General features: G+C 44.0%; 1 protein-coding gene across 7 annotated transcripts in view; it reads left to right on the top strand.

Moving 5' to 3' along the window:
• The window catches only part of IL16 (interleukin 16), a 101,729-nt gene that overhangs the window by 43,157 nt on the left and 31,265 nt on the right, over positions 1-27,307 (top strand). For 6 of the 7 annotated variants that reach the window (XM_074354264.1, XM_074354263.1, XM_074354265.1 and 3 more), the window contains 4 exons: positions 15,254-15,362; positions 19,877-20,019; positions 21,811-21,921; positions 25,582-25,696. In XM_074354264.1, the coding sequence (XP_074210365.1) occupies positions 15,254-15,362; positions 19,877-20,019; positions 21,811-21,921; positions 25,582-25,696 (478 nt within the window). Of the gene's footprint in view, positions 1-13,477; positions 13,592-15,253; positions 15,363-19,876; positions 20,020-21,810; positions 21,922-25,581; positions 25,697-27,307 lie in introns of those variants that run through there. The other variant, XM_074354267.1, reaches the window with a different exon arrangement.

Here is a 27,307-nt window from a genome sequence, read left to right as displayed (position 1 = left end):
TCCTGCCCCGACGGGCGGCTTTCCCTTCTGCTTGTGCCCCAGTTGGACAGTGGGGTCTGGGTCAGCCTGGGCTTTGTTGCCACCACTACTGCAGGTAGACTGGACCACCTCCCAGCGCCCTACTTGTGGGACAGGGGTGGGGACACCTGCCAGGGTTTGCTGCTACCAGCATATGCTCCTGACGGTGCCCTGGTGGTGGGGCAGGAGCTGGGGTTCCCACTAGGTCGTTGTTGGTCTTTCCCTCTCTCCTGGTCTTTTGGCCAGGCCAGAGAGGAAAGGGCACCATTGTTTGTTTGTTTCTCGTCTTTGCCTATTGGCAGTTCTGGGTTGCAGGTCTCTCCAGTGCTCAGTCTGGGTGTATAGTACTTAATAAAAACAACACAGAGAATTCACCATATTTTCATTCCTCAGGTCCTGAGGTCTCTAGCCAATAAGCTTTCTCTTCTCTGGCATTCAGAATTTTTTTTAAAATTGTTATCTGTTGAATAATTTTCAGGGATTTTTAGTTGTGTTTAGCAAGGAGAAGGAACGTGAGTTGACACCACCTTGTCCTGGAACTGGGAAGTCTCAGTTCCACTTGTTTTGGAAGACGATGTCAGTGCAGTGGCATGGTGATTCCTCTTTGGTAGACTTGCTTCTATTACTCAGCGTTATGTTCCAGGAATTCATTCATGTTACTTAATTTTGTTGTGGGTCGTTGATTGTCACGGTTTCATGGTGTTCTGTCGTGTGCACACAGTTGATTTATCCACTCTACTAAGGGTATTTCCCTTTTGCTCCTCTTTAGAGACGATACTGCCCTGGACATTCTTGTGCAGGTCTCATGGTACATTTCTGCAGTTTTAATAGGGCATAAAGCTAGGTGTGGAATCAGTGATTTTACGGTACAGGTATCTTCACTTGTGCTAGATACACCAAATTATTTTCTTAAGTGGCTGCGTCAATCTACCCTTCTATCAACAGATGTAAATTTCTTGGTCGCTCTGCACCCTCATCAATTCTTGATATCCTCAGCCATTTAAACTTTCCAGTCTGGGGCCTAGTGAATCACTTTTTCATATTAATTGCAATTTGCATTTCCCTCGTTACTAGTAGGTTTGCACATCTTTCCATGTGTTTATGGAACTTTTGAACTTCCTCATGTCTGATATGCCTGCCCATCCACGCTTTTTCTGCTTTTCTTTTTGAGTTGCGGGTCTTTTTTTCCTCCCAGCTTTTCACTTGTCCTCTTACTCTTTTAATTGATGAGTAGAAGTTCTCCATTTTAACGTGGCATTTATCAATCATGTCCTTCATAGTTTGTGCTTTTTGCATCTCATTTGAAAAATTTATCCTTATCTAAAGTGAACATGTTCTATTTTAATGTCTATTCTCTTAGGAATATCTTATAATTTTGCCTTTTGTATTTCAGGTTCTTAACCCACCTGGAATTGATGTTGGTGAAGTATACGGTACATTATCATTTTTTTGACAGGGTTAACCAGTTGTCCCAGCACCCACTGTTGCAGTGGCCATCTTTCCCCACAGATGTATGGTGTTAGTTCCCTCACCTGAATGTGAGGTTGATCCTAGGTTCTCTGTTCTGTTCTGTTGGTCAGTTTGTTATTGTTATGCCAAAACTCTACTGTCTTAATCATTATGTGCTAAAATAAGTATTGTTCTCTTGTATGGAAATTTATTTCCCTTTGTTCTTATTAAGGTCTGTATCTTTTAAAAGGCCCTTTGATCCTTGATAAAAATTGAAGGATCTGTTTGTGATGTTCTAAAAAATAGTTGAAATTTTGGTTAATGTGCATTAAATTTGTAAATGAGTTTGGGGAAGAACTTACATTTACATACATAATAGTAAGAAGTCTCCCATTTTCACAAGCACGATCTATCTGTCCATCATTCAGGCCTTAGTTGATGCTTTTCAGTAAGTTTTGCATTTTTCTTCAGAAAGGGCTTACATAAATCTTGTTGGATTGGTTCCTCCTCGGTATTCTTTATTTTCTGATACAATTGTAAGTGTTATCTTTTAAATACTTCTATTTTCTAATGGCTATTTCCTGGCATATAGAAATGGATTTTAAAATAATTTTTAACTTAAATTCTCTTATTTCAAGATTATTGTAGATTCGTATGAAGTTGTAAGACAGTAATACAAAAGGATCCATATACCTTAGTTTCCCCCAGTGGTAACATCTTGCAAAATTATAGTACACCATCACAGTCAGGTTACTGGTGTTGAAGTAGTCGGTACACAGAACGTTTCCATCACCGCAAGGATTCCTCCTGCTGCCCCTTCATAACCACACTGACTTATCTACCACCTCCACCTCCACCCAGACAACCATTTCTATACTACTTCTTATATATTGCGGAATTCTATTTGCTAATATTAAGTACTTTTTCAGCCCTACCTTCCTTCTCTTCTTCTTCCAAAACCCTGATGACACAAATATTAAACCTTCCGTCATAGTTTCACAGGTCCCTGAAGCTTTGCTTATGTTTTCTAGCCTTTTTTCTCTCTTTCTTGCTCAAATTGGGTAATTTCTGTTGTACTGTCTTCTAACTCATTGATTCTTTCATCCCCTCACCATTTTTTAAAATTCAGTAGTTATATTTTTTAGTGTTTTAAATTTCCACTTGATTCTTTATCTGTTTTATTTCTCTGCTGAGACCTGCCATTGTTTTCCATTTGTTTCAAGCATGTTCATAATTACTTATTAAAATATTTTATGATTCCTGCTCTGAAAGCTTTGTCAGATAATTCTAATGTTTCTTTCATCCTACGGTTGGCACCTCTTGATTTTGTTTTCATTCAACTTGGAACCTTCCTGGTTTTTTATATAATGAGTGACTTTCAACTGAACCCTGGATATTTTTGTGTTTTATTATGAGACCTGGGATCTTATTTAAACACTCCATTTTAGCCGTCCTTCTTTGACACTGTTCCTGCAGCGGAAGGAGGAGGAATCGCGTCATTACTGCCAGGTCAAGCTAGTAATGCAGGTTCTCCACTTGGCCTCCACTGCCATCCAAGGTGAGGGGCTTCTCATTACTGCTGGGCGGAGGTTTGAGTTACAGTCGCCCTCTCTCTCCCAGTAGTTTCACTCACACTGTGAGTTAAGAGGTTTCTTTGCCATGGGTCAGGGGTCAAACTCTCAGCACTCAACTCAGCCTTCTCTGACACCACCCTGGCGAGGAGGTGGAGCGCGTCATCATAGCCGGCAAGGCTGGGTGTCTAGGCATGGGTGGAGCTAGGGCCACCGTTTTTCTTTGGCAGAGGAGCACAGTTATTGTCTATTTCTGTTTTGCTAAGCTGTCCCTTTCCTTGTCCTTTGGCTAGCGAGATCAGGCAGACTTTGATCAAAACTTTTTTGTCTGCCCCATTGGCAATTTCAGGTTGCTGATTTCAGGGACAATTTTGGGATGTATTAGGCAAAAAGTGGTCCCAGGGACCTCATGACCTTATTGTTTCTTGGGTCCTAAGGCTTCTGCCTGGTCTGTCTTCTTTCTACCATTTAGAGTCTTCTTATGTTTGCTTTATATATAATATCTAGGATTTTTAGTTGTACTTAGTGGGCAGAGTAGGGGAAAGTATGTCTCCTCCATCTTCCAAGAAGCTGAACTACAATTTGGTTTTGTACATTGGTATTATATTCAGCATCTTGCAAACTCTTGTAAGTCTAATATTTTGTCTATAGATTTCATTTTGGTTTTTACATAGATAATCAAGTCTTCCATGAAGAGTGATGGTTTTGTTTCTTCTTTTCAAAGCCCTCGCCTTTAATGAAAAAAATTTTTTAATTAACATACTATAAAAAATAACTCTCCCACAGACTGGGAGAAAGTATTTGTGAAATACACATCTGATAAAGGACTGTTATCCAAAATATACAGACTCAACAATAAGAAACCAAAAACTCAATTAAAAAATGGGACAAAGACCTTAACAGACATTTCACCAAAGAAGAGATACAGATAGCAAATAAGATGAAAAGATGCTCCACATTATATGTCATCAGGGAAACACAAATTAAAACAAGTTTACCTCTATACACCTATTAGAATGGCCAATTGCAGAGCACTGACAACACCAAATGTTGGCAGAGCTATGGAGCAATAGGAACCCTTATACATTGCTGTTAGGAATGCAAAATGGTACAGCCACTTTGAAAGACAGTTTGGCTAAACGTACTTATGCATTGTGACCCACCATTCACCCTCCTTAGCATTTACTCAAGTGAGTTGGAAGCGTATGTCCACACAAAAACCTGCACACAAATGTCTATAGCAGCTTTCTTCATAACTGTCAAAATTTGGAAGCAAATAAGACGTCTTTTAGTAGGTAGATAGATAAACAGTAGTATATCCAGACACTGGAATATTATTCAGCAATAAAATGAATGAGCTATCAAGCTATGAAAAGACATGGAGTGCATATTACTGAGTGAAAGAAGCCAATCTGAAAAGGCTGTATACTATATCATTCCAACTATATGACATTCTAGAAAAGGTAGAACTATGGAGACAATAAAAAGATCAGGGGTTGCCAGGGGTGGAAAGATGAACAGGCAGATCACAGAGGATTTTTAGGGTAGTGAAAATACTCTACGATACTCTAATGATGGGTATATGTCATTATACATTTGTCCAGACCCGTAAAATATACAACACCAAGAGTGAACCCTAAGGCAAACTGTGGACTTTTAGGGATTATGATATATCAATACTGGTTCATTTTTGATAAAAAATATACCATTCTGATGAGTGATGTTGATACTGGAGGAGACTATGCACGTGTTGGGGCAGAGGCTACACATATGGTAAATCTCTATACCTTCCTCTCAATTTTTGTGTAAACCTAAAATTGCTCTAAAAAAATTAAATTTTCATTAAAAATATAAAGTGTTTAAAAAATTTTAAGTTAATCCATCCTGATAATTTTTGTCTTTTAGCTGGATTGTATGTACTTATTTTAAATGCACGCACACGTGTGCAAAATTATTTCATTTTGTAGTATTTATTCTACTTTTCCTGTTTTTTATCTGCTTTCTTGTCTCTTTATTGTTTTTCTTATTTAATTTCTCTTCTTCTTTTGGTTCAGTTTATAACTCTATTTCTATTACTTCATGGTTATCCCAGAAAATTTGTCATGCACAGTCAGGTTTTCAAAGTGTAAAATTTATTAAATTTTACTTTTACCCTCCTTCGGAAAAATACAAAAGCCATTGAATATTTTCATTCCAAAAGTACCCTCCCCTAGCTTATATGTTTTCAGGTAATCAGATCTTTTTTATTAGTAAAATCACAGGTATTATTTCAGTCAATTGTTTATTTGTTTGGATCTACCCAAATATTGACTCTGTCTTGTTATCACCATTCTTTGTACTACAGGCCTTCAAACTGGGACCACTTTGCTTACCCCTAAAAACATGTTTTTGGAGGAAATTCCTATAGTGAGGATAAGCCAGTGGCACACTTCCTCAGGTTTTCTGTATGAAAAGATATCCTAGCTGGTATACAACTCTGTGTTGTTGGTTATTTTCTCTTCTCACACTGAATTAATTATTTCACTGTTGTTTGACTTGTATGATTATAGTTGAGACATGAGTTTTAATTGTTGCCCACTTGAAGATAGTCTGTCTTTTCTCTCCAGATACTTTCAAGATCTTTCATATGTTTTGATGTTCTAGAGTTTCACTAGAAACTGCCTAAATATGCATGTCTTTTTACTTGTCTTATTTGGGATTCACTGAGTTTCATGAATCTGTGGATTGATGTCTTTCATTAGGACTGGAAAATCCTCAGGCATTATCACAATGCATTATGTCTCTTTCTGATGATTTCTATTCCTTCTTTCTGGGACTCAGATTAGGTCTGTGCTCTCTCATTCTTTCTTAATGTTTCTTAACCTCTCTTTCATATTTTCCACCTCTTTTTGTTGCCATCTGTTTCTTTTTTCTGATCTATATTTCATTTCTCTTGTCTTCTCTTCAGTGCCGTCTAATGTAGTGTTCAATCCTTCTACTCATTTTTTCATATTATTAATTTTATTTTTAAATACCTTAGTTCTTTTTCAAGTCTGCTTAGAAACTTTAGAAAGTTTCTCTCTCAAAAATTTTCAATTATTTCATTTATTTCTTTAAACATATTAAATATATTTTAAAGTTTTGTGTCTGATATTTCCACAATTTGAAGTTTCTGCAGGTCTGATTTTGATGTGTATTGCTACTTCTGGTTCTCTCACATGGTGCGTTATTCCAATATGTGCTTTATGTTAAACAATTTTTTTCTTACTTTTTTCTCTGAGATCTCATAAGACCTGTCACTTGTTCTGCAGGACTCTTTGTGACTTAAGTCAAAGCTGGTTCCTTCCCCTAGAGAAGTTTTGAACTTGCTTCCGCCAGGTGGTTGGGGCAGTACTAGCCTGGAACCATTTTAGACTAAATTCTTGTCTAGGGTTTTGTTTTTTTAAGACATCCATGTGGTATGAATTAGGGTTGCCAACTCTTGTGAGGACCATCTGGTAATTATTATTCACCAGCAAATCAGGAAGGATTTTCCTCCTTCCATTTAGGGCCATTTCCAGACTGACAATCTTCATGCAGTTCCTGAGGGTGGGATAGATTTATTTCCAGTTCACATTTAAAATGAGGATAAAATCCTTTGGGGCTCCCTCTGTGTAAGAGGAGAGTCCTATTAAACTTCTCATCTTGAGAAGGAACCAGAACTTCCCTGCTCCCAACATCCCATAAAGCTATAGAAGATGAAGTTTAAGTTCAGTCAGTTCATAAAACGGTTCAGAGCAGCAGCCAACTTATGGGCTCTGCTTTACCTCTCAGGAAAGTTGTGGTGCAGCCTTTACTTACTTTTTGGCTTTCAAGAATTTCTTACTCATTTGCTATTTCATTGATACATTTACATTCCATCCAACATTTTTACTTGTTTTAAGCAGAAGGATGAAAGTAACTAGTCCACCATCCTGCCAGAAACAGAAATCTCCCGTCATAACATCTACAGTCACTTCCCTTCCATTGAACATTTCCCCCGTGTTTTCTATTACAAACAACGTGATGATGAGGATCTTTGTATACACATCTTTGTGTATTTTGCCTTATTATTTCCTCTAATAAATTTCTAGACTGTAAAAAGGAAATGATAGAGTTGAGAAGTATTTGGGAGGTAGATTGACACTACCTGGGAAGTGATTGGATTCTTAGGGTTCTTGCTGGTCACTGAACTAGGTACTTGGCATGTATTATTTTATTTAATCCTTCCAAAAGTCCCACTGGACTTAATGTAATAAAAATTCCACTGAGGGCCATTTCTACTAAATAATTAGAAATATAGACCCTGTTTTTGGAGAAAAGTATCCAATTTTTAGAGAAGTGGTATTCCCTAAAGTTATTTTCAAATTTAAGGTAGCTCTCCCCAAATTAGTAAGAGGAATAATTTTTTTAACCAGGCAACATAATTCTATAATGTGTTTGTAAAAACAAACATGTAAGAATAGTTGAGAAGAAGGGTAATGAAGGGATAGTCCTATCAGGTACATTAAAACAACTGTAGACAACCATGTCAATGCCTTTCTACATTTAAGTAGTGTTGGAGGAGGAAGGACCTTCAGTGACATGCCGGGGAGTTTGGCTTTGGTCTTGAATCCACCACAGACTTAATCAGAAAGTACAATCATGCTGTCAGCAGACTGCAGAGGGATTGAAGTCAGAAAAGTTTGGGGGCAGGGAGATTATGAATGAATGAATAAGTGAATATTCCATGTAAATCGTTAATAAAAATATCAAACTCACATACCATACAATTCACCTGTTTAAAGTGTACCGTTAAATGGTTTTTAGTGTATTTACACAGTGGTGTAAAGACTTCACCACCATCTGATTTTAGAACATCCTCATCAGTCCCTAAAACAACCTTCTACCCATTAGCAGTGACTCCTCATTCCTACCTCACCTCCGACACATGCTATCACCCCATCCCTGATGATCTATAATCTTATTTTCTGTCTCTATAGATTTGCCTATTCTGGACATTTAATATAAATGGAATCATACAATATATGGTCTTTTGTGCCTGGCTTTTTTCACTTACTGTAATGTTTTCAAGGGTCATTATGTTATAGCATGTATTAGTACTTCATTCCTTTTTATTGTCAAATAATATTCCACTGTATGGATATACCACATTTTATTCATCTGTTCATCAGCTGATGGACACTTGTGTTGTTTCTACTTTTGGGCTGTAATGTATAATGCTGCTCTGAACGTTTGTGTATGAGTTTTTTTTTGTGGAAGTACGTTTTCCTTTCTCTTGAGTATATACCTAAGAATGGAATTGGTGGGTCATCTGGTAACCCTCTTTTAACTTTTTGAGGAATTGCCAAACTGTGTACAAAGCATCTGTATCATTTTACACTTCTACCAGCAATGTATGAGGGTTCTAATTTTTCCAAAACCTCCAAATATATTATTTCCAAATATATTAGTGGATGTTAAATGAGTGTGATCATAGCCATCTTAATTGATGTAAAGTGGTTTTCTCATTTTGGTTTTGATTTGCATTTCCTTGATCACTAATGATGTTGAATATCTTTTTTTTATTGGCTTTTTTAAAAAATATCTTCTTTGGGAACATATCTAATCAGATCCTTTGTCCATTAAAAATTTAGATTTGTCTTTTTATTATTGAATTGTAGAAGTTTTTTATATAGTCTTGATATAAGTCCCTTATCAGATAAATGATTTGCAGATATTTTCTTCAATTCTGAGGGTTGTCTTTTCACTCTCTTGATGGTGTCCTTTGAAGCACAGAAAGTTTTTAATTTTGAAGAAGTCCATTTATGTATATATTCTTTTGCCACTTGTGCTTTTTTAAAGACTTTTTTTATTGAATTATAGTCATTTTACAATATTGTGTCAAATTCCAGTGTAGAGCACAATTTTTCAGTTATACATGAACATATATATATTCATTATCACATTTTTTTTCACTGTGAGCTACCGTAAGATCTTGTATATATTTCCCTGTGTTATACAGTATAATCTTGTTTATCTATTCTACATTTTGAAATCTCAGTCTGTCCCTTCCCACCCCCTACCCCTTTGGCAACCACAAGTTTGTATTATGTCTATGAGGCTGTTTCTGTTTGTTTGTTTGTTTGTTTATTTATTTATTTATTTATTTTTAGATTCCACATATGAGTGAATATGGTATTTTTCTTTCTCTTTCTGGCTTACTTCACTTAGAATGACATTCTCCAGGAACATCCATGTTGCTGCAAATTGCGTTATGTTATTGATTTTTATGGCTGAATAGTATTCCATTGTATAATATGCCACATCTTTTTTATCCAGTCATCTGTTGATGGACATTTAGGCTGTTTCCATGTCTTGGCTACTGTAAATAGTGCTGCTACGAACATTGGGATGCAGGTGTCATTTTGAAGTGGGTTCCTTCTGGATATATGACCAGGAGTGGGATGACTGGGTCATATGGTAAGTCTATTCCTAGTCTTTTGAGGAATCTCCATACTGTTTTCCACAGTGGCTGCACCAAACTGCATTCCCACTAGCAGTGTAGAAGGGTTCCCTTTTCTCCACAGCCTCTCCAGCATTTGTCATTTGTGGACTTTTGAATGATGGCCATTCTGACTGGTGTGAGGTGATACCTCATTGTAGTTTTTGATCTGCACTTCTCTGGTAATTAGTGATATTGAGCATTTTTTCATGTGCCTATTGATCATTTGTATTTCTTCCTTGGAGAATTGCTTGTTGCCACTTGTGCTTTTGATGTCAAATCTACCAAGTTGTTCTCTAACCCAAGGTCATGAATATTTACTCCTATATTTTCTTCTAAGAGTTTTATAATTGTAGATCTTACATGTAGGTCTATGATTTATTTTGAATTAGTTTTTGTGTATGGTGTGAGGAAGGGGGTCCAACTTCATTCTTTTACCTGTGGTTAGCCAGTTGTCCCAGACCATTTGTTAAAAATATTCTTAAAAATACTTTTCCTAGACTCTCTAGGCCATGCTAATGGTCTAATCTAAAAGGAATACCATGAACTAGAACATAGGCAGCAAGAATAGATGTGCTGGGGAAATTTGAGAGGGTAGAATTACAAGGACTTGGTGATTGTGGTCCTGTAGGGACCACAGGAGGAGAGGGGGACTTCGGGAGGATGCCTAGGTTTCTAGTTTCCACTCTTCCTCTCCATATCAGGAGGTATGTGGCCTCAGCATCCCTCATGACTATGTGACCATCCCAGAACCAATCTGCCGGGGCCAGTTGTTTATCCTCATGACTTAAAGATCAAAGCCTACTATTGCATGATCAACCCAACCACAGGAAACAAGCCTTGATCAAGAGGACAGTTGAATTCTATTTTGTGGCTCCCTTAGGCTGGAGCAGCTATAGCAGCCCAGTTCAAAGAGAAGATGGAAAAGCTTTTATTTAAGAGGAATGCAGTCACCAAGCTCCAGAAGCATTAAGCTCTGTCAGTAATGTCAAGGGTCTGTATACAAAGTGAACCCTTCTAAGAGAGCAATAGAGCCTTCTCACCTCTGGGGAGGAGTTTAGACTCCAGAATAATATTGCTTGTAGGACAAAAATGTCCCAGAATTCTGCATCTTCCTTCTGGGTTTATTCCTTGGTTACATGAGGATCATGGGTTTTTTTTTTCTGTTTCTTGGGGTTGGCTGTTAAGTCTTAGCAGTTACGTGACTGATCCTTACTTTGGGAAAAATACCATAAAGTGAACTCTGGACAGTCCACCTCATTCCCCACTTAGGCACCCGTGGGACTGATAAATGTAGAGACCACCTCCCAGGTGATGCTGCTGCTTTGGGTTGCAGCCTCTGATGAGAACAAGGAGAAATGTGTCTGGAAATGACTTTGCCAGCCTCTGACTTCAGTGACAAATCCTCAGCTTCGAGAGCAGCCCCACCTTGGGAGCAGGAACAGAAGAGTTCTGTTCTGCGGGCTGGCGCGGGAGCCAAGCTGTGCACATGTACGTGGGGCTCCTACAGAGCCTGCTTTGATGAGAAAGCATTCCACCCAGAACATCCTAGCCGGAGAGTGACCAGGCGTCCCTGGGAGCCTAGGGAAGATATTTTTGTCCTTGGGAGTGATCTCACGTGTGATCATTTCAGAGAGGACAGTAGCCCTAAAGCTCTTCGAACATAGTCATCAGTTACATTCAAAAGTATAGAGCTGACAAGGACCACAGAAGTTGCTTTTGTTTAATAGAATTTGTTTAGTCCACCCCTTCAGCTTACAAAAGAGAATACTGAGACCAGTCAATTCGCTGACAAGCCCAGGGGCATAGAGGCTTAATGCTGCTGGTCCCATGACCCTCTTTCTGCTCTCTCCCACTGTGCATTTCTGATGGAGAAGCATTAAGTGCAAGGTTTTATGAATTAAAAAGAATGAACAATACCTTGAGATGAGCCCTGAGTGTGGATGAGCTCTGGATCCTTGTGGATATCCAGGAAATAGAAGGTCCACAGAACTTGTGCATTGCCTCTATTTAGGGAGCTTTTAGGGACCATATAGATTTTTTTTAAATCTTTATTTTTTAATTGAAGTAGAGTCAGTTTACAATGTTGTGTTAATTTCTGGTGTACAGCATGGTGATTCAGTTATACACATAAATATATATTGCTTTTCATATTCTTTTTCATTATAGGCTATTACAAGGTATTGAATATGGTTCCCTGTGCTAGGCAGTAGGACCGTTGCTACTGAGATCTCATCTCCTGTTTATGCTAGTACATTTCCATCCCCCCACCCTGTAGTCGCCATCCAGCAAGCAAACTCATGTCATAGCCGTGCCAAAGAGAAGCACATCGATTTTTCATGACTGTTCAAGAGCTTGGCAGTAGCCTGGTTAGACGCAAGTTATTGAAACGTCCAGCTAGTTCAGAGACTGGCTACGTGGCAGAAGGAGGGGAGCAGCCGCCTGTCATCTGTGTCTGAGACAGCATGGGTTGGAAGACATAGAGCTGTGAAGGAGAATGCTCATGCTTTCAGCTTTGTGCAGGCAGAAGAGGCTCCACGTGCACAGAGGCTGCTGCTCCTGCGCCATGGCCAGGAAGGGCTGAACCCCTGAAATGTAGAGCACAGGCCGGCCAAGGGGTTCATCCGGCCAGTTCAGTTTCTTTTGGAAGAGAAGATTCCCTCTTCTGAATGTGATATTAACCATTTCCAGATAACCTGGACCAGAAACAAAACAGAACCAAAAAAACCCCTCCGCTTTCTATGATCCTCCTGCCATAATTGGCTTTACATGTCAAGCAATTTCTAAATCATATTTTGAACAGGGAGCTTTGTAAAGAGGATTAGAAGAAAGAAATTGAACAATAAAGGCACTTTAAGTCTCCTAATCTGACAGTTGAAACAAATGTAAAATTCATCACTCTACTGGTCTGATTGGGAAGGTAATACACGCTCACTGTAGAATACATGAAAAATACAGAAAGATGTAAAAAAAAGAGAAGAAGAGTCTATAATCCCACCACCCAAACACACTCCTGCCAATTGACGAGAGCAGGACCTTGCGTTCTGGTGTACTGCCATACCCTCGCCCTTGGAAGACGGCCTAGCACACAGTAAATGCTTAGTAAAACATGATGAATGAAAGAGGGTTACTATTTTAGTATATTTCTTTACAGTCCTTTTCCTATGCCAATTTTACATGACTGTAGTCCGACTCTATTCAGATCATAGTATCTTTCTTTTAACTAACTATGGTAATACCAAACATCATTTTAAAAGATGTTTAGTAGTCCATGTTTTGTGTATACCTCATCTACTTATTTGTCTTCCTCTTACTAGATGTTTTGGGGAAAATACACATTTCAACTGTGCTTTTGCAAACAAGACTTCACTTGAACAAGTAGGCATATTGACTGTTTTATTAGCTCCTCTGTATTCCGTACACCCAAAAGAGCTACTGAAATCACATTTTATTACTTACGTTCATAGTCTCACTGGAGAACATGAAGAAGTGGGAATAATGTTAGAGGGCAGCCTTGATATTAGAATGAGGGCATGACTTTGAGAACTACTGTAGTTAAGAGGTATCTTTTGACTACTCTGTTGTATAAAACAGCTAATTCAAAGAATCAGTCATTGTGCTAAGTTCTAGAAATATAGTCTCAAGAGTTCAACTGAACTAAATCACTTTCTGTATAATCCCTGTTCTCCTTTAAAAACTTCCCTGGGCTACCCTGGTTAGAGAGAGAATTTTGTTCGGGTTGATATAGCACCATCTGCTGCTGAGAAGGAAGATGAGTGTCTAGGAAGACATTGGTGTATATGGGAAATAAAAGGGAATTGATCTGTGGTTTCTTGCAGGATCCCCTTGTGTCAGAAATGGATACAATTTTAAAAAGAAAAAAAAAGCTGTGAGTGGACTTCTGGCTCCAGGTGGTTACAGAGTACACTTTATTAATTCCTCCACCTCTTAGAAATTTCTATCAAAAAAAAAAAATTCAAACAGGGAGAAATGCATGTCAGAACAGGAAGCTATGGAAAGGGGCCAGCCACATTCTGGAACCCATGAGAACTTTCTGCATGACATAGTGCAGGTGAGATTGGATTGAGGGAAGGGCTCATTAGCCTGTCGTGGACTGCACGGGAGGGGAAGGTCTGGGAATGAATGGGACAGAGGCCAGCAGAACCCCCCTACGCCTGCCAGCTCCCAGTGCCAGGGGCTGGTGGGGTGGGTGGGTGATTTGGTGCACAGAGATAGGCAACAAAGATCCTCCTTCCACTCTGGGAAATGCACCAGGTGCTGGAAGTCTGCACACACTTGGCACGTGAAATTAACCAGGCACTGCCAAGCCTGGCTTTGAATAAGACAAATCTATCAGAAAAGGGTGGCAGGTACCTCCTACAAACCTCTACGCTAGAACACTAAATCAGGGTAGCATTTGAGCCAACCTGAGTTTCTAGGTAGAATAACCAATATCCCAAAATGCTGTACTCAGCAGATCATTCAAGTGTGATGACCACAGAAGACATTCTCAGACATGCAAACATTCAGAGAGCTTTCTGTCTGTACATCTTTCCTGAAAACACACACACATACACATTCTCTCTTCCTTTCTTAAGGATTATGATAGTGAGTAATAAAACCAACATAACTCAAGAATTAAGTCAAGATCATTGTGGCTAATAAAGATATGAAATAGGAAAACAATACAAAGAACAGTTCTGGGAAGAGAAGTAAAATAATTCATACCATTATCCTCATTATCAATCTCTATCCTCTGTTTCTAAAATACCAGGATGAGGAGAGGAAAGTGAGGGAAAGTTGTTTCAAATTCTCATCTCGCCTGTGAAAGGGTCATATGTTTTCTCCTTTGTTACTGACCCTGATCGAGATGAGTTCAAGTATGTCGTCTAATACATGCTGCTTATCAACTCAGTACAATGGGAGAGTTTCCGAATTGTTAGTATAAAAAAGAAGCAAGGAACATTTGATCAAGATGGCAAGGAAGAAGGAATAACAGAATAATAACTGAATTTAACTTCAGAATATTGATTTTTAAAGTCCTGCATCTAATCTTCACAGAGGGAAATCAGCAGTATGATAAAATCACGGTACACTCAAGAAGGCATGGATGGTTCAATATCAAGAACTCTATTTATATAATAGTCATTCAATGCATGTTTCTAAGTGCCTATTAGGTGCCAGAACAATGGAACTTACTTGATCGTCTTCTCTAAAACAGACCTCTCAGCCTCCCATTCATGTCACTGCCTAGTTCGTTCCTTCTTAGCTTTTATTATTCTCTGTAATTATCTTCTATCTTTGTTTGCTGTTGGTCTTCCTTCACTAAAATGCCATTTCACCAAGACCAGTGTCCTTCTCTGTCTTATTCACAGCTAAGTCACTAATGCCTAACAAAGAACCTGACGTGTAATAGCCAACATCATTTTTCAACATTTATTGCATTATTCAGCATTTATGCAATATCTATTATTCTTTATTGTAATTTATATGCTTTGTAGTAGTATATAAAATATATAATGTTATAATTAATATTCTTTACTAAATGAATTAATTTGTCTATTAGTTAATGAATGACCATAATTCTAAATCCCTGCCCTCAGAGATCCTGTGATTTAGTGGAGGAGACAGATAATCTAAGTACTTCCATGATCAGTGTTGAAATCTCAGTTTTATAAGCATGTTATTTTCTTCGAACTAACTTGCTGAATAAAAGATGGAAACTGTTTTGCAGGAAACTTCTACAACTTCCTCCCGAGAAAAGTCCGGAAAACTAGATGCACCAAGTAGTAACTTCCTGCTTCCCAAAGCCTGTCACCAAAGGACACGCAGCAACTCAACCAGTAAGTGTGTCATCGAACCGTCTTTAGGAGCAGGGATTAGTTGTTGCCAGGTATCAGGGAACACCAGTGGTGGGGGGCATTTCGGGGAGGGTGGGTGTCTGCTAGTCTGGCGGGACTATCCCACAGTGGTGGTCCGCTTGCATCTCTGAGAGCATCCTCCATGGCATGTGTGGCCACGCAGAGCCTCATAGAGCACGTCTGCTTTTGCCGCTGGAGCTCCCTGTGGTTAGTCAACTCCTCCTCTAGACGGACTTCAAATGCTGTGTTGGGAAGACCTGGCACAGAGGATAAAAGACAAGGGCTTCACTCCTGCTGTGTTCTGACATGCTTCTGAGCTTAGGCAGGCCGCTGTCTCTCCCAGGGCCTCACCAGTGACAGGATGGGAGTTGGGGCTGGAAGCTGTCATGGCTCCTGGTTGTTGCAGACAGAACAGAGCTATGCAAAGTCAGGGAAGTGTGGGGAATGCAGAAAAGCAGGAAGAAGTTAAAACCATGCCAAATCCTAATATTAGAGACAATCTATGTTAACATTGTCAGTTATTTCCCTTCTGTGCCTATATATGCCTGAAGGAAGCACGCACGCACACACACACACACACACAAACACACACACACACACACACACACACGCCCCTTGCCTCATGTCATTGGACATTCTTTTGTAAACGCTAGTTTTAGTGGGTACTTAGTATTTTGTTGTATGAATGTACGTAATCTAGTTCACCAACTTCCTGTTATTGGGTAGTTTAAGTTATTCTCAGCTTTTCATTAACGTGATCAACATTGCTGAGGCCCATGAAATTTTGTTCGAGTTTGTGATGGTTTTCTTAGGGGACCAGGTATACAAGGCAAGTGGACTGGTGCACGGTTAAGAGCTCACATTTGGGAGCCAAGGCACTTGGATTTAGATCTTGCTTCCAGAAATAATTACCTGTGTGACCTTGGGCAAGTCCCTGAAACTCTCTAAGCCTCATATTACTCTGTTACAGAATGTACCGGGATTAAATTAATCACACCCTTTTTTTGGACGGATAGTTGCCTTTTTCTGAATCACTTTTTCCCCCTTTAGCATAATATCCTAGAAATGGAGTTTCAAAAGGTAAATACACCTTAGGTTTTGATCTGTGCTGCCAAATTTCTGTGGCGGATACTCTAATAGTGTGTATGAATACCTGTTTCTTCAGTTGTAGCCCACACTGGGTGATAATTAAAAAAATATTTGCTATGCAGGTTTTCCCTGTTCCTTGCTTCCCCTACCCGTCGTCTGCTCTTTTTTTTCCTGGTTTGTTTCGCACTCAGCACCAGCTTCACAGTTTGTGCACAGTGATGTAAACTGAAAAGGTGGGACCCCTGTTCAAATATTATTGAGAATTTGAAGATGGTGACAGCAGAGCATTAAACCAAGCTGAACACCGTCTAAGTCTGGGGCTCTGGGTGGCTTCACAGGTCGCGTGCCCGTGAAGCCAGCCCCGCCTGCACCCGGGCTCACACTCATTCAGGTGGCATCGTCCAGGCCCCCTGGCCCTCTGGTTTCTGGCTGAGTTCAGGCAATGAGAGGGGCAGTAGGAGATTGGAGGGTGGAAGCGAGAGCCGCGGGACTTCTCCCCCTGCCCCTCCTGCCTCGGCCCTGCAGTTCTGGCAGTGTCCTGGTCCCAGCCTCGCTGGGCTGGTGATGCCATGGCCTCCCACGCTCCTTCAGGCTTCCTGCTCATGCCAGTTCCCGGTACCTTCATAGGTCTTGTTATTTTCTTAAACCCTGACTACTCTTTGTAAATGGCCCCTTCATTCAGTCTTCTCAAAGTCCTAGCTGAGTGTGCCTTGTGCTTCTGTCACACCCTGACCGGTACGCGTGCCTCTGAAATCGGAGGGGAGAGCAGCTCTCCACGCGGGTGCAGTGCAGCGTCCTTCACCTGTTTATTTCCCTCCTTATGGGTGCAGCTCCTTTTGTATTGGGATGATCATTATTTTATCATTGATCTATGAACAGTCTCTTGGTTAAATAAATATTTGGCTGTTTTATTTGTTGAACATGCTTTCCTCAGTTTGCTGTTTTTCTTTTCTTTTTTTTTTTTAACATAAAGATGTTTGCATCTTTACATAATCAAATCTAACAGTTTTTTTCCTGTCTAATGTTAAAAGTTTCTTCCACATCCAGAGAACTATTACATATTTGGCTGTGTTTTCTTCTGTTTTTTTTTTTTTTTTATTAAAGTGTAGTCGATTTACAATGTTGTGTTAGTTTCTGGTGTACAGCACAGTGATTCAGTTATAAGTATATATATTGTTTTTCATATTCTTTTTTATTATAGGCTATTACAAGCTATTGAATGTAGTTCCCTGTGCTGTACAGTAGGACCTTGCTGTTTATCTGTTTCAAAGTATGTCAGTTGTACAGGCTTTTGCTCTCATTTATACTTACTTAATTATTACACTACGACAGCCTTAAGTTGCTTCCAATTTGTCAAAATAGCTATAGATACATCCTGTTACATGTTTCCTTTATCATATCTGATTACATATTTAGGAGAGGATCATAGAAGTTATATAATATGAAGACTGTTTAGCACAGAACCACATCCATGAAAGTATTCCTACATAGTGCTTTCTTCTAGCTTTTAAATGATTTGCCTTTTTTCCAGACTTACTCCAGCTGTAATTTATTTTGGTGCTTGACATAAAGCAAGACTCTAGATAAATTTTTCCTCCAAGTGGCTGATTCCAGCACCACTCACTGATCGTTTCTGTCCACTCTTTTATTTGACTCTTTTTGTTTATTTTGTTTATCTCTCGTAACCGATACGCAGTTAGATCTTGAAGGCAAATCTGGCAATCTTTTTAAAGAGACACGCTTAAGCCATTGACTTCAGTATCATAATTATTATAACGAATATTTGCTTTTACTTGTGTTCTTTTTGTACTTTCTCTTTTTATGGTCGCTTGTCATTTGTTTTCTGCCTCTTGCTCTGTGTGTGTGTGTGTGTGTGTGGTGTGTTTGTGTGGTGTGTGTGTGTGTGTTTAACTTTTGCAGTGATTTGGAAGGTTTATTCAACTTTGATCACCATGTCTGGTTTCCTTTCAGTTAAATTAATTAACTAATCAATCAGGTTTAATTAATTAATTAATTAATTAATACTTGAGACTGTACCGCCCACCCCTTGCCTTGGCCCCTTTCCTCCTCCCTTAGGGATCTCACGTCCCCAAGGACTCCCATTCTGTCCCATTTTCTCAGCCCACTCCAGGCAGTGAATTCCTTTCTTCAGCCTATAAATAAGCTTACGTCTTTGCCATCCTAAGAATAAAAGCAAACCAGAAGCCCTGCTCTAACCTGCCTTCCTCCCTCGGAACCACCACCAATCTCACGTCTTTCGCTGGTGGAATTTTCCACCAAAGCCTTGTCTGCTCACTTGAGTGGAGGGTCACTAAGAAAGCCCTGCCCCTCTCTGGGTCTCTAGAGCTGTGCTGTCCAGGACCGTGGCCGTTGCCCACATCTTGACCTCTTGGAATGTGACTCATCCAAGTGGAGATGCTCAGAAGTGTAAAAGATACACTGAATTCAAAGACTTAGTATAAAACTAAAAAAGGATGCAAAACACCATATTAAGAATTTCATATCATATTTGTATGTTGAGGCAACAGGCATTTAGGCATAAGGGACTAAATAAAATACATTAGTAATTCTCACCTCACTTTTTTCTTTTGACTTTTTCTTAATGTGGCTACTGGAAAATTTTAAATTACATGTGTGACTTGCATTGTATTTCCATGGGAAGCGCTGCTCTAGACGATGAGGGATAATCTCCAACTAGCAGATAATCTCTGAAGATTTTCCAGCTGGATGCAGTCGAGTAGGGTTCCTGGTTGGATGCAAGGAGGTCTGGGCTTCCTCGCAAAGAGAAAGAAGATGATTGCTTTGCATTGTTTTTAGATCTCCAAAGAATCAAGAGTTGACTCTCTGCCTGTCTGTTTTAGGGGTGTGTATGTGCCTGTGCGTGATTGTATGTGTGTGTGTGTGCATGTGTGTGTGTGTGTGCGTGCATGTGTAAGAGGCTATTGGGAAGTTGGATGTTGCTACAGCAGATCCTGCAGGCTCTCCCCTGGTTCTGTCCGTCCTGGGCATCCTTTGTGCTTTCCTTCTCGCTCTCCTGGGTTGGGAAGGAAAGCCCCCTGGCAGCAGGGACTGGAGTTGACTGAGCACTGTGGTTTCCTGAGAGCCCAGCCCACTGCTGGACCCATAGGAGATGTCTGTCAACTCTCGTTGAGTTGAGTTGGGGGTGAAATGGAGGTGATAGTCCTGCCTGTACCCTGTGGTGCAGACAGCATGTGTGGAGGTAACGAGGATGCCGCCCACCTCCTCCTGGAACCCTCTCCCCATTGTGCTCCTGGCCCCGGGCACTCCATGGTTCAGGGTCACTCTGGCCCCTGGCTAAGGAGGGCTGGCAGTCAGAGGGGTCTGATGGTCTCACTTGACTCCTTGAGAGCACAGATGACTTCCCCCTTTCCCCTCGCCTGGCTTAGGTGTTAACCCCTACAGCACAGGAGAGACTGACTTCCCAGCGAGCAAGAGACCCGCAGCCTCCACAGACAGGCAGCCTTATTCCCTCTGCAGCAACAGGAAGTCTCTCTCTCAGCAACTGGACTGTCCGGCCGGAAGGGCTGTGGTAAGAATGAAGGGACCCCGGAGAGGAGGGAGGTGTGGCCTCGTGGGGGAGGGCCTCTCCAAGCAAAAAACCACTTTAGGAATGGTCCCCTCTTGAGTGGCCCGGGGGCACCAGGCGCTTACAGCCCCTGCTGCTTTGATGCTGTTAGCAGCTCATAAGCAGAGAACGTTCCACACGTGCAGACCCTGCGCTGAGGCTTTGTGGGGACCCCTTCGTTTCACCTGCACAGTGACCCTGGGAGGTGGGCGAGGGAAGTGGGCACACCTTAAGGCGGGTGTGCGAGCTCACACTGCTAATCCGAGACGGCGCCGGGACTTGCCTTCGGATCTTCAGGGTTCTACAGCCTGTGCTAAAGCCGCTGTGACGGTGACTTACTTTACATATATTGCCTCTAATTCTTAAGCTTAGAAAGGAATGTAATGTTAGCTCCACGTTACAGCGGGGAAACGGGGGCTTGGCAAGGGGGTTGCTGTCTGAGTTCATACAGCTTGAAACCCTAAGGGGCCAGCATTTGAACTGAGCCCTGGGTGGCTCCCCAGTCAGTGCCCTGCCCACCCTGGGACATCAGGGTGCAGACTGGGCGCTAGCAGGCATGAAGCACGGAGTCCCCGCACGTGTCACCCCCGCCAGCCCCCGCCAGGCACAGTGCAGGCAAAGCGCCTCACGCTGCCACCTGTGGTCACACGGCGCCCTCTGCCGGTGGCACCCTGCCCCTCTGCCTCTCATCTCCAGCTCTACAAACCCCACCCCAGCCTTTAAAAACCCTCCTAACGCAGCTTCTGCTGGAAGCTCTCCCGACTTCTCCAGCTGCACGACCCTTACGCTTTTCGTGTGCCCATTGAGACTGTCTGTTCCCCTCTCACAGGCCCACCCAGCGCGCCTCGTTTGTGTCACGACTTATGTCGGCATCTGTCTCCCCTGCAGACTCTGGGCCCTCCCAGGGCAGGCTCCGCAGTCACATGATGTTTGAGTCTCCCCACGCGGTACAGCACAGATGCTTGAAAACCTCGTTTCTCTCCTCCCTCCCCTTCCTTGAGCTGTTACGCTTTTCGTTCGGAAATGGGAAGCATAGTTGTTCCAGTGATAGAAAAAGATGTGACTTCCGAAGTGACAGGTGACTTTACAGATGCACGGAGGGGCTGAGTCACTCTGCCAGCTGATCGTTGGCAGAGCCAGGAGACAACCCAGGCAGTGGGGCTCCCAGGTCTAAGATGTCACCAGCAAGCGCTGTCTTCCCTCCCCGGGGCTGCGTCCTGTGCGCCAGATGTGTCTCAGGCACACTTTACTTCTCTGTGAGCGCTGAGCCACCTGGCTGCCTCCCCCAGAATCTGTGTTCTGAGTTTTCACGTCTTTGGGTTCCTGCCCCTCTATCCACCGCCCTGTGCCTGGCACAAAATGGGGGCTCAGTGAACGTGTCTTGAATCCTGTTGAGGGCATTCTCGACAGCTGGCCTCCCAGCCTTTGCTTGGGACTCTGGTAGTGGGACTCACTGTCCTGGGGCAGCATGGTCTGTGACAAGACCCGGGATCCACTCCCTTGACAAGCCTTAGTGAGCCTCTGACTACTGGTCTGCAGGGAGACTGGGTTCAGCAAGCTGGCACCTGGGACCATCAGAAACAGCCCCTCTCCACCAGATGCCCCCCCCCCCATTACCCACACTCCAGCCATGACGCTGTGGCCCTCAGAGAGAGGGGATTTGGATCCTCCCCTTGGCTGGGTCTCCCCTTCCTTGTGCAGTGGGTGCTGCCGTCCTGCTGACCCATCCTCTCCCCCACCGGTCCCTCGTTGCAGGGCACATCGAGGCCAACGCGGTCGCTCAGCACAGCTCAGCTCGTGCAGCCGTCTGGGGGCCTCCAGGCGTCCGTCATCTCCAACATCGTGCTGATGAAGGGCCAGGCCAAGGTGAGCCAGGACAGCTGCCAGCAGAAATGACTGGCTCGGCATTGGTTCCTGAGGAGCTGTCGTGTCAAGGGAAGGAAGGATGGACAGGGACATGGTGATTCCAGCTCAGTATATGAGTGTCAGTTTGCCTGGTGGGGACACAGAGGGCGACGAGTGGGCTTGCTCCGCGCTGTGCAGGTCATGCTAGGATAAGTGCTCCCCAGTTTGTTCCTGGCATGATGTTTTCACCTGATGATTAAATTCACATCATCTGCATAGTGTCTTAGTTCAGGCTGTCATTACAAAAGTACCAATAGACGGTGAGGCTTGAACAACAGACATTTATTTCTCCTGGTTCTGGAGGTTGGAGAACCCCTGCTGTCACCTGGAGGGTTCTTCCCGGGAGCCAAGCTGCTCCAAGTTTTCGGGGCCGGCAGATTCCACGTACGTTGAGGACCCCTTCCCTGATTTACAGGTGCCTCCTTCTCTGTGTCCTCCCATGGCGGAAGGGGCAGGGGAGCTCTCTGGGATCTGTTACAAAGGCATAATCCTATTCATGAGGGCTCATTCCCTTTTTTTTTTTGACCAAGGTAGCATTTTTCTCTAGAGTAAACATATTTTGTAAACCAAGCAAGTGCATATGTAAACAAATGAGCATTTCTTTTCTTTTTGCTTTCATTTTGTCTTATTTTATTTGTTTTTTATTGAAGGTATTGTTGATATACAATTATGTAAGTTCCAGTTGTACAACACAGTGATCCACAGTTTTTAAAGGTTATGTTCTATTTATAGTTATTATAAAATATTTGCTACGTTTCCTGTGCTGCACCATGTGCCCTCTTAGCTTATTTATTTTATACATACTAGTTTGTGCCTTGTAATCTCCTACCCCTCTCTTGCCCCCTCCCCCCTTCATGAGGGCTCCACCTTTATGATCTAGTCCCCTTCTGAAGTCTCCCCCTCAAATATTCATTTCGGGGGGGACACAAACATTCAGTCCATATGTCTCTCCAAAATTCACGCATTCGGACTGATTTCTGCCCCACAATGGAGAAATTTTGCGAGGGGGAACAGAAGCAGCAGTGGTGGTGGGACACCCCAAGTGTTCCTTTGTGCTGCCTGCAGCCCGCGCTGCCCTGGGCGTGGAGCTGACCTGCACGCACAGGAACTTCGGGGGTGGACACGGGCGGCTGCTGCGGAGTTCTCAGACCAGCCCAAGGGACCGGGATGCTTAAATAATGGAAGGGGAGGTTTTTTCCCACCTCGTGTGATCTTTGGGCTGGGAGGGAAGATCTAAGCACTGTTTATGCTCTTCCCGGAGGCAGGGCCCCCACACATCTGGAGTCAGTCTCTGTCTGTCTCTCTCACAGACACGCACACACACATTCCTTCTGTCCCCTGGGAGCTCAGCAGAGGTAAACGGGGGGACAGAAGTGAGGAGTGCTGAGATGACTGTTCCTCTGATCACAAGGGCCTGACGTCTCCAATGCTGACTCTTCTGCGAGGGCCCCTCTTTCTGATAGTAAATCACAGTGCTTTCCCCTCACCTGGCCTTGAATTTTGGGAGAAGCATTTTTAACGTGGTTGACTTCTAGATGGTCTGCAATGCTCAAAGGAGGGCAATATGGAAAAGGGCACCAACGTGCAAAGATGATCAGAAATGGTGTAAGTTATCTTGGTGTGTGGAGATTGTATACTCAATAAATAGACTTCTGGGCACATGTGTCCCAGGGCAGACTGAGCTGGCCGAGATGGAAAGCAGCCAGCTATTTGGTGTCGGGAGCCTGGTGGGGGGAGTGGATTTGGAAATAAGTCAGGCCTCCCACCACCCGCCTGATAACAACCTACACACCTAGACCTCCTCGCTGGCAGGGATGACAAGTAGGAGTGAGGCCAGCGTTGGGTTCAGGAGGAGGAGGAGGACGCAGAGCTAGAACGACCCACGAGTGCTTGAGACGGAGCCAAAATCTAACAATAAAACCAGCTTGCCAAGCCCGGCCTTGTGCTGAGGGCCTTGCAGGGATCATTCCTTCAATCCTCACAAACCCCTATCAGTATCGCCCTTTAATAGCCTGGGAGACTGAGGGTCGGGGAGTCACAGGACTTGCCCAGGGGCGCCTGGTTAGTGAGCAGCTGAATGAAGACTGTCTGACCCTGGAGCTTGTTCTTAACCACGACACCACCCTGCCTCACCAGGGCTGGTGAAAGAAGCTGGGGGCCGCTCAGGAGCCCAGAAGCTGCCTGCCCCGTCCTCTCATTTGTCCTACCCTTGTGCTACTCCAGGACACCGTTCGTCTCTCCCCTCCTGGAACACCCACCACCTTCATCAGAAGCTCAGGACAGCTCCTTGTCCACACAGCTTTCCTGTCTGGCCCCTGCTCCCCTGGTTCCCTGTGGGGCCTTGAAGACGCCGACCTGCCATCTCTGTGGTGCAGGGGTGACGCACGTACCCAGCTCTGAGCAGCTGCTGGCCTCAGCGAAATCGCCATGAGCAGTGGTGCTGTTACATGGTGGCCATCCCTTGGAGGGGTCTTCCCCGGGGGCCAGGCTGCTGACCACTGCTGACCACTCCCTGGCATGCTTGCGAGGTGGACCCAAAGGCCCGGCCTCCAACTGGCCTTCATGCCTTTACTCCACAACATGTGTTTCTTTTTCTTTTCTTTTTTTCACTGGAGGTGCTGGGGATTGAACCAGGACCTCATGCATGCTAGATAAGCACCCGCTCTACCCTCCACCCACAACGTGTGTTTCTTGAGCACCTTGTAGAGGCCAGACACTGACAAATAAGATGCGTTCACTGAATTCGGGGAGCTCACAGCCTAGACAGGAGGTCATCGCCACCTGAGCTAAGCCTCCTTGGGAAGCAGGGAGCTCCCCAGTTGTCAGCAAAATAGAGCAGGCTGTGTGCCCTTCCTTCGCTGCTCGCGGGGTCCGCCCAGTTGGTTCTCCTAACTCTCTGCAGGTCTGCAGGCGAAGCCATCCCGCCCTCATTTCTCTTCCTGCGGTCAGTAGACCCCACTCACATCTTTCACTTGTGTCCCCTGCCTCTGGCCTCCTCCCTGCTGCCGCCTGGCTGCTCCTGACCTAGTGGAGGGAGACGGGGGTAGTGCAGGGGCAGGAGGGAGAGCGCCGGGCTGGGCTGGAGTGATGTCCACGCAAAGGGAGAGGCGGGATGGGGGGCGGAACAGAAGGGGAGTGAACAGCCTGTGGTAGGAGACGGGGTGCCACTTCCCCTGGCACTGCTCTCATTATTACTGCAGTTGATGGGTTAGTCGTGGTTGCTAGGTGTCTCGCTCAGTATTCAGACACAACCCTGTGAGTCAGGTGATATCAACATCATTTTACAAGGGGATGAATTGAAGCTCAGAGACAGGAAGTGATCTGCCCAGAATTAGCAGTCAGAGGGGCGGAGCCAGGGCGCTCATCTCCACCTCCATCCAGACGCCCTCTGTGTGGGGAACCTCAGACTCATGCAAAACTCCAGACACCACCCAGCCCAGTCTGGCCTGAAAGTCACCACCTTCCCGTTCCTTAGGTCCTGAGATCTCTGGGACCAAAGACACCTCTGTCCTCCCTGAGTCCCTTGTTCAAGGCTGGGGAGGAGCCTTAGGAAACAGCAGCCCAGTGAGGAGCATGGAACCTCCGAAATCTGACGACCTCCCCTTCTCCCCTCTTTCCCAGGGCCTGGGCTTCAGCATTGTTGGCGGAAAGGACAGCATTTATGGGCCCATTGGAATTTACGTCAAAACCATCTTTGCAGGGGGAGCAGCGGCCGCAGACGGAAGGCTACAAGAAGGTGAGTTTCCCGGCCTCTGCTAGGCAACGTTTGAGGAATCAAAAGCAGAATTGCTGGCCAGTCGAAGCTACTGGGAAGGAAAAATGTGTCTTGAGCCCTCAGAACCCAGCTTGCATGGATTTGGGGGTCTGCAAGCACCGGGGCATGTCACACCAATGGCCGCATCATGACTGGCACGTTCGTTGGCTGGTTGTTTGCACACTCGGTCCCGCTCTTGTGGCAGAAGATGGAGGCGTCTGTCTGCCCCCACCCCTATTCCCACTGCTGCCTTCTCCTTTCTCGTCCAGGCCCCTCCCAGTTGCTGGCATCCATCAACATCCCCTTTCTTCATTTTCCCTGCCCTCCCTGACCCGCGACCATGGGGGAGCCGGCCCCAATGCCTCTAACGAGCTGGGTGAACATTCTCTGTGAGCCACTGCGTTCTGGGCTCTGGGAACACAGAGGAGATCAGACGGGATCCCTTTTTTTGTGGGGCTCATGGTCCGCGGGGCTGCCGTCCCTCCCCATCTGCCCACCCTCCTCCCATCAACTGTCTCCCTTCAGCTCTTTCATATCCTCAGGGGAGGGCTGTCCAGAGAGGAGGGGGCCCAGGGAGCTGAGATGCCTCCCTGAGTGCCCATCGCTGCCTCCTGGTTCTGGAGGGGCAGGGTCTTCTCCCCGCCCCCAGTTCCACCCTACAGTCACATGTGGGTTATCGGGCAATAGGACTGGCCTGTGGAGACCTCTGGGTTCTAACCAGGAGGCAGAATTGGGGGGCAGGCAGTCGAAGAGCAGAGGGAAGACACTGCAGGTGTGACCCTGGGACACATACACACACAGACACACACACACACACACACACACACACACACACACACACACACAGATCTTTGAAGAGGAGTGATTTCACGGCTTTCTTACTCTTTTCTGTCCAGCCATTTTCTGTAAACTACACCGGGAGCCTGCCTACCTTTAATAACCTAACTTGTTTAGGGCAGGGTTGGCAAACCACAAAAACAAAAACCAAAACCAAACAAACAAAAAAGCCCACGTCTGGCCCACTGGCTATTTTTATAAAGAACGAAGGACAGTTTTTATGTTTCTTAAATGGCTGGAAACAGTCAAAAGAATGTTTGACTCCTTTGTGGAAATTAAATTCAAATTTCCGCCTCCGCAGAAAAGCTCTGCTGGGACCCAGCCACGCTCACTCGTTCACCGCTGGTCTCCAGCTGCTTTGGTGCGGTGCTGAGTAGTCTCAACCAAGAGCAGATGGCCCGCAAAGCTTAAAATATTTACTCTCTGGTGCTTTATAGAAGAAGTTTGCCAACTCTAACATTATGCAGGATTATGCATATGGATTTTATTGTATGGGCAGTGGGGAGCGTTCGAAGGTTTTTATAATTTGGGAGGGACCAGCTACGACCGGGGTTTTTAGATGATTCAGGAAGCTGAGTGTGAGATGAAGTGGGCTGGCAAGACACCAGAAGCAGTGAAACCAGTTCAGAGGCGGCTGTGAGAGCCAGGCCCCAGCTCTTAAGTGTCTGCCCTGAGATAAGAACCCCGGGAGGAGAAAGTGCCAATGGGAGGAGCAGCAGCCTCTGGAAGTGGCACCTGATGGGTGGGTCAGAGAAC

This window comes from Camelus bactrianus, chromosome 27 (assembly GCF_048773025.1).
Source record: "Camelus bactrianus isolate YW-2024 breed Bactrian camel chromosome 27, ASM4877302v1, whole genome shotgun sequence".
Classification (NCBI taxonomy): Eukaryota; Metazoa; Chordata; class Mammalia; order Artiodactyla; family Camelidae; genus Camelus; species Camelus bactrianus.
The sequence above is the reverse complement of the archived record's forward strand: the minus strand, read 5'-3'. Positions and strand labels throughout refer to the sequence as shown.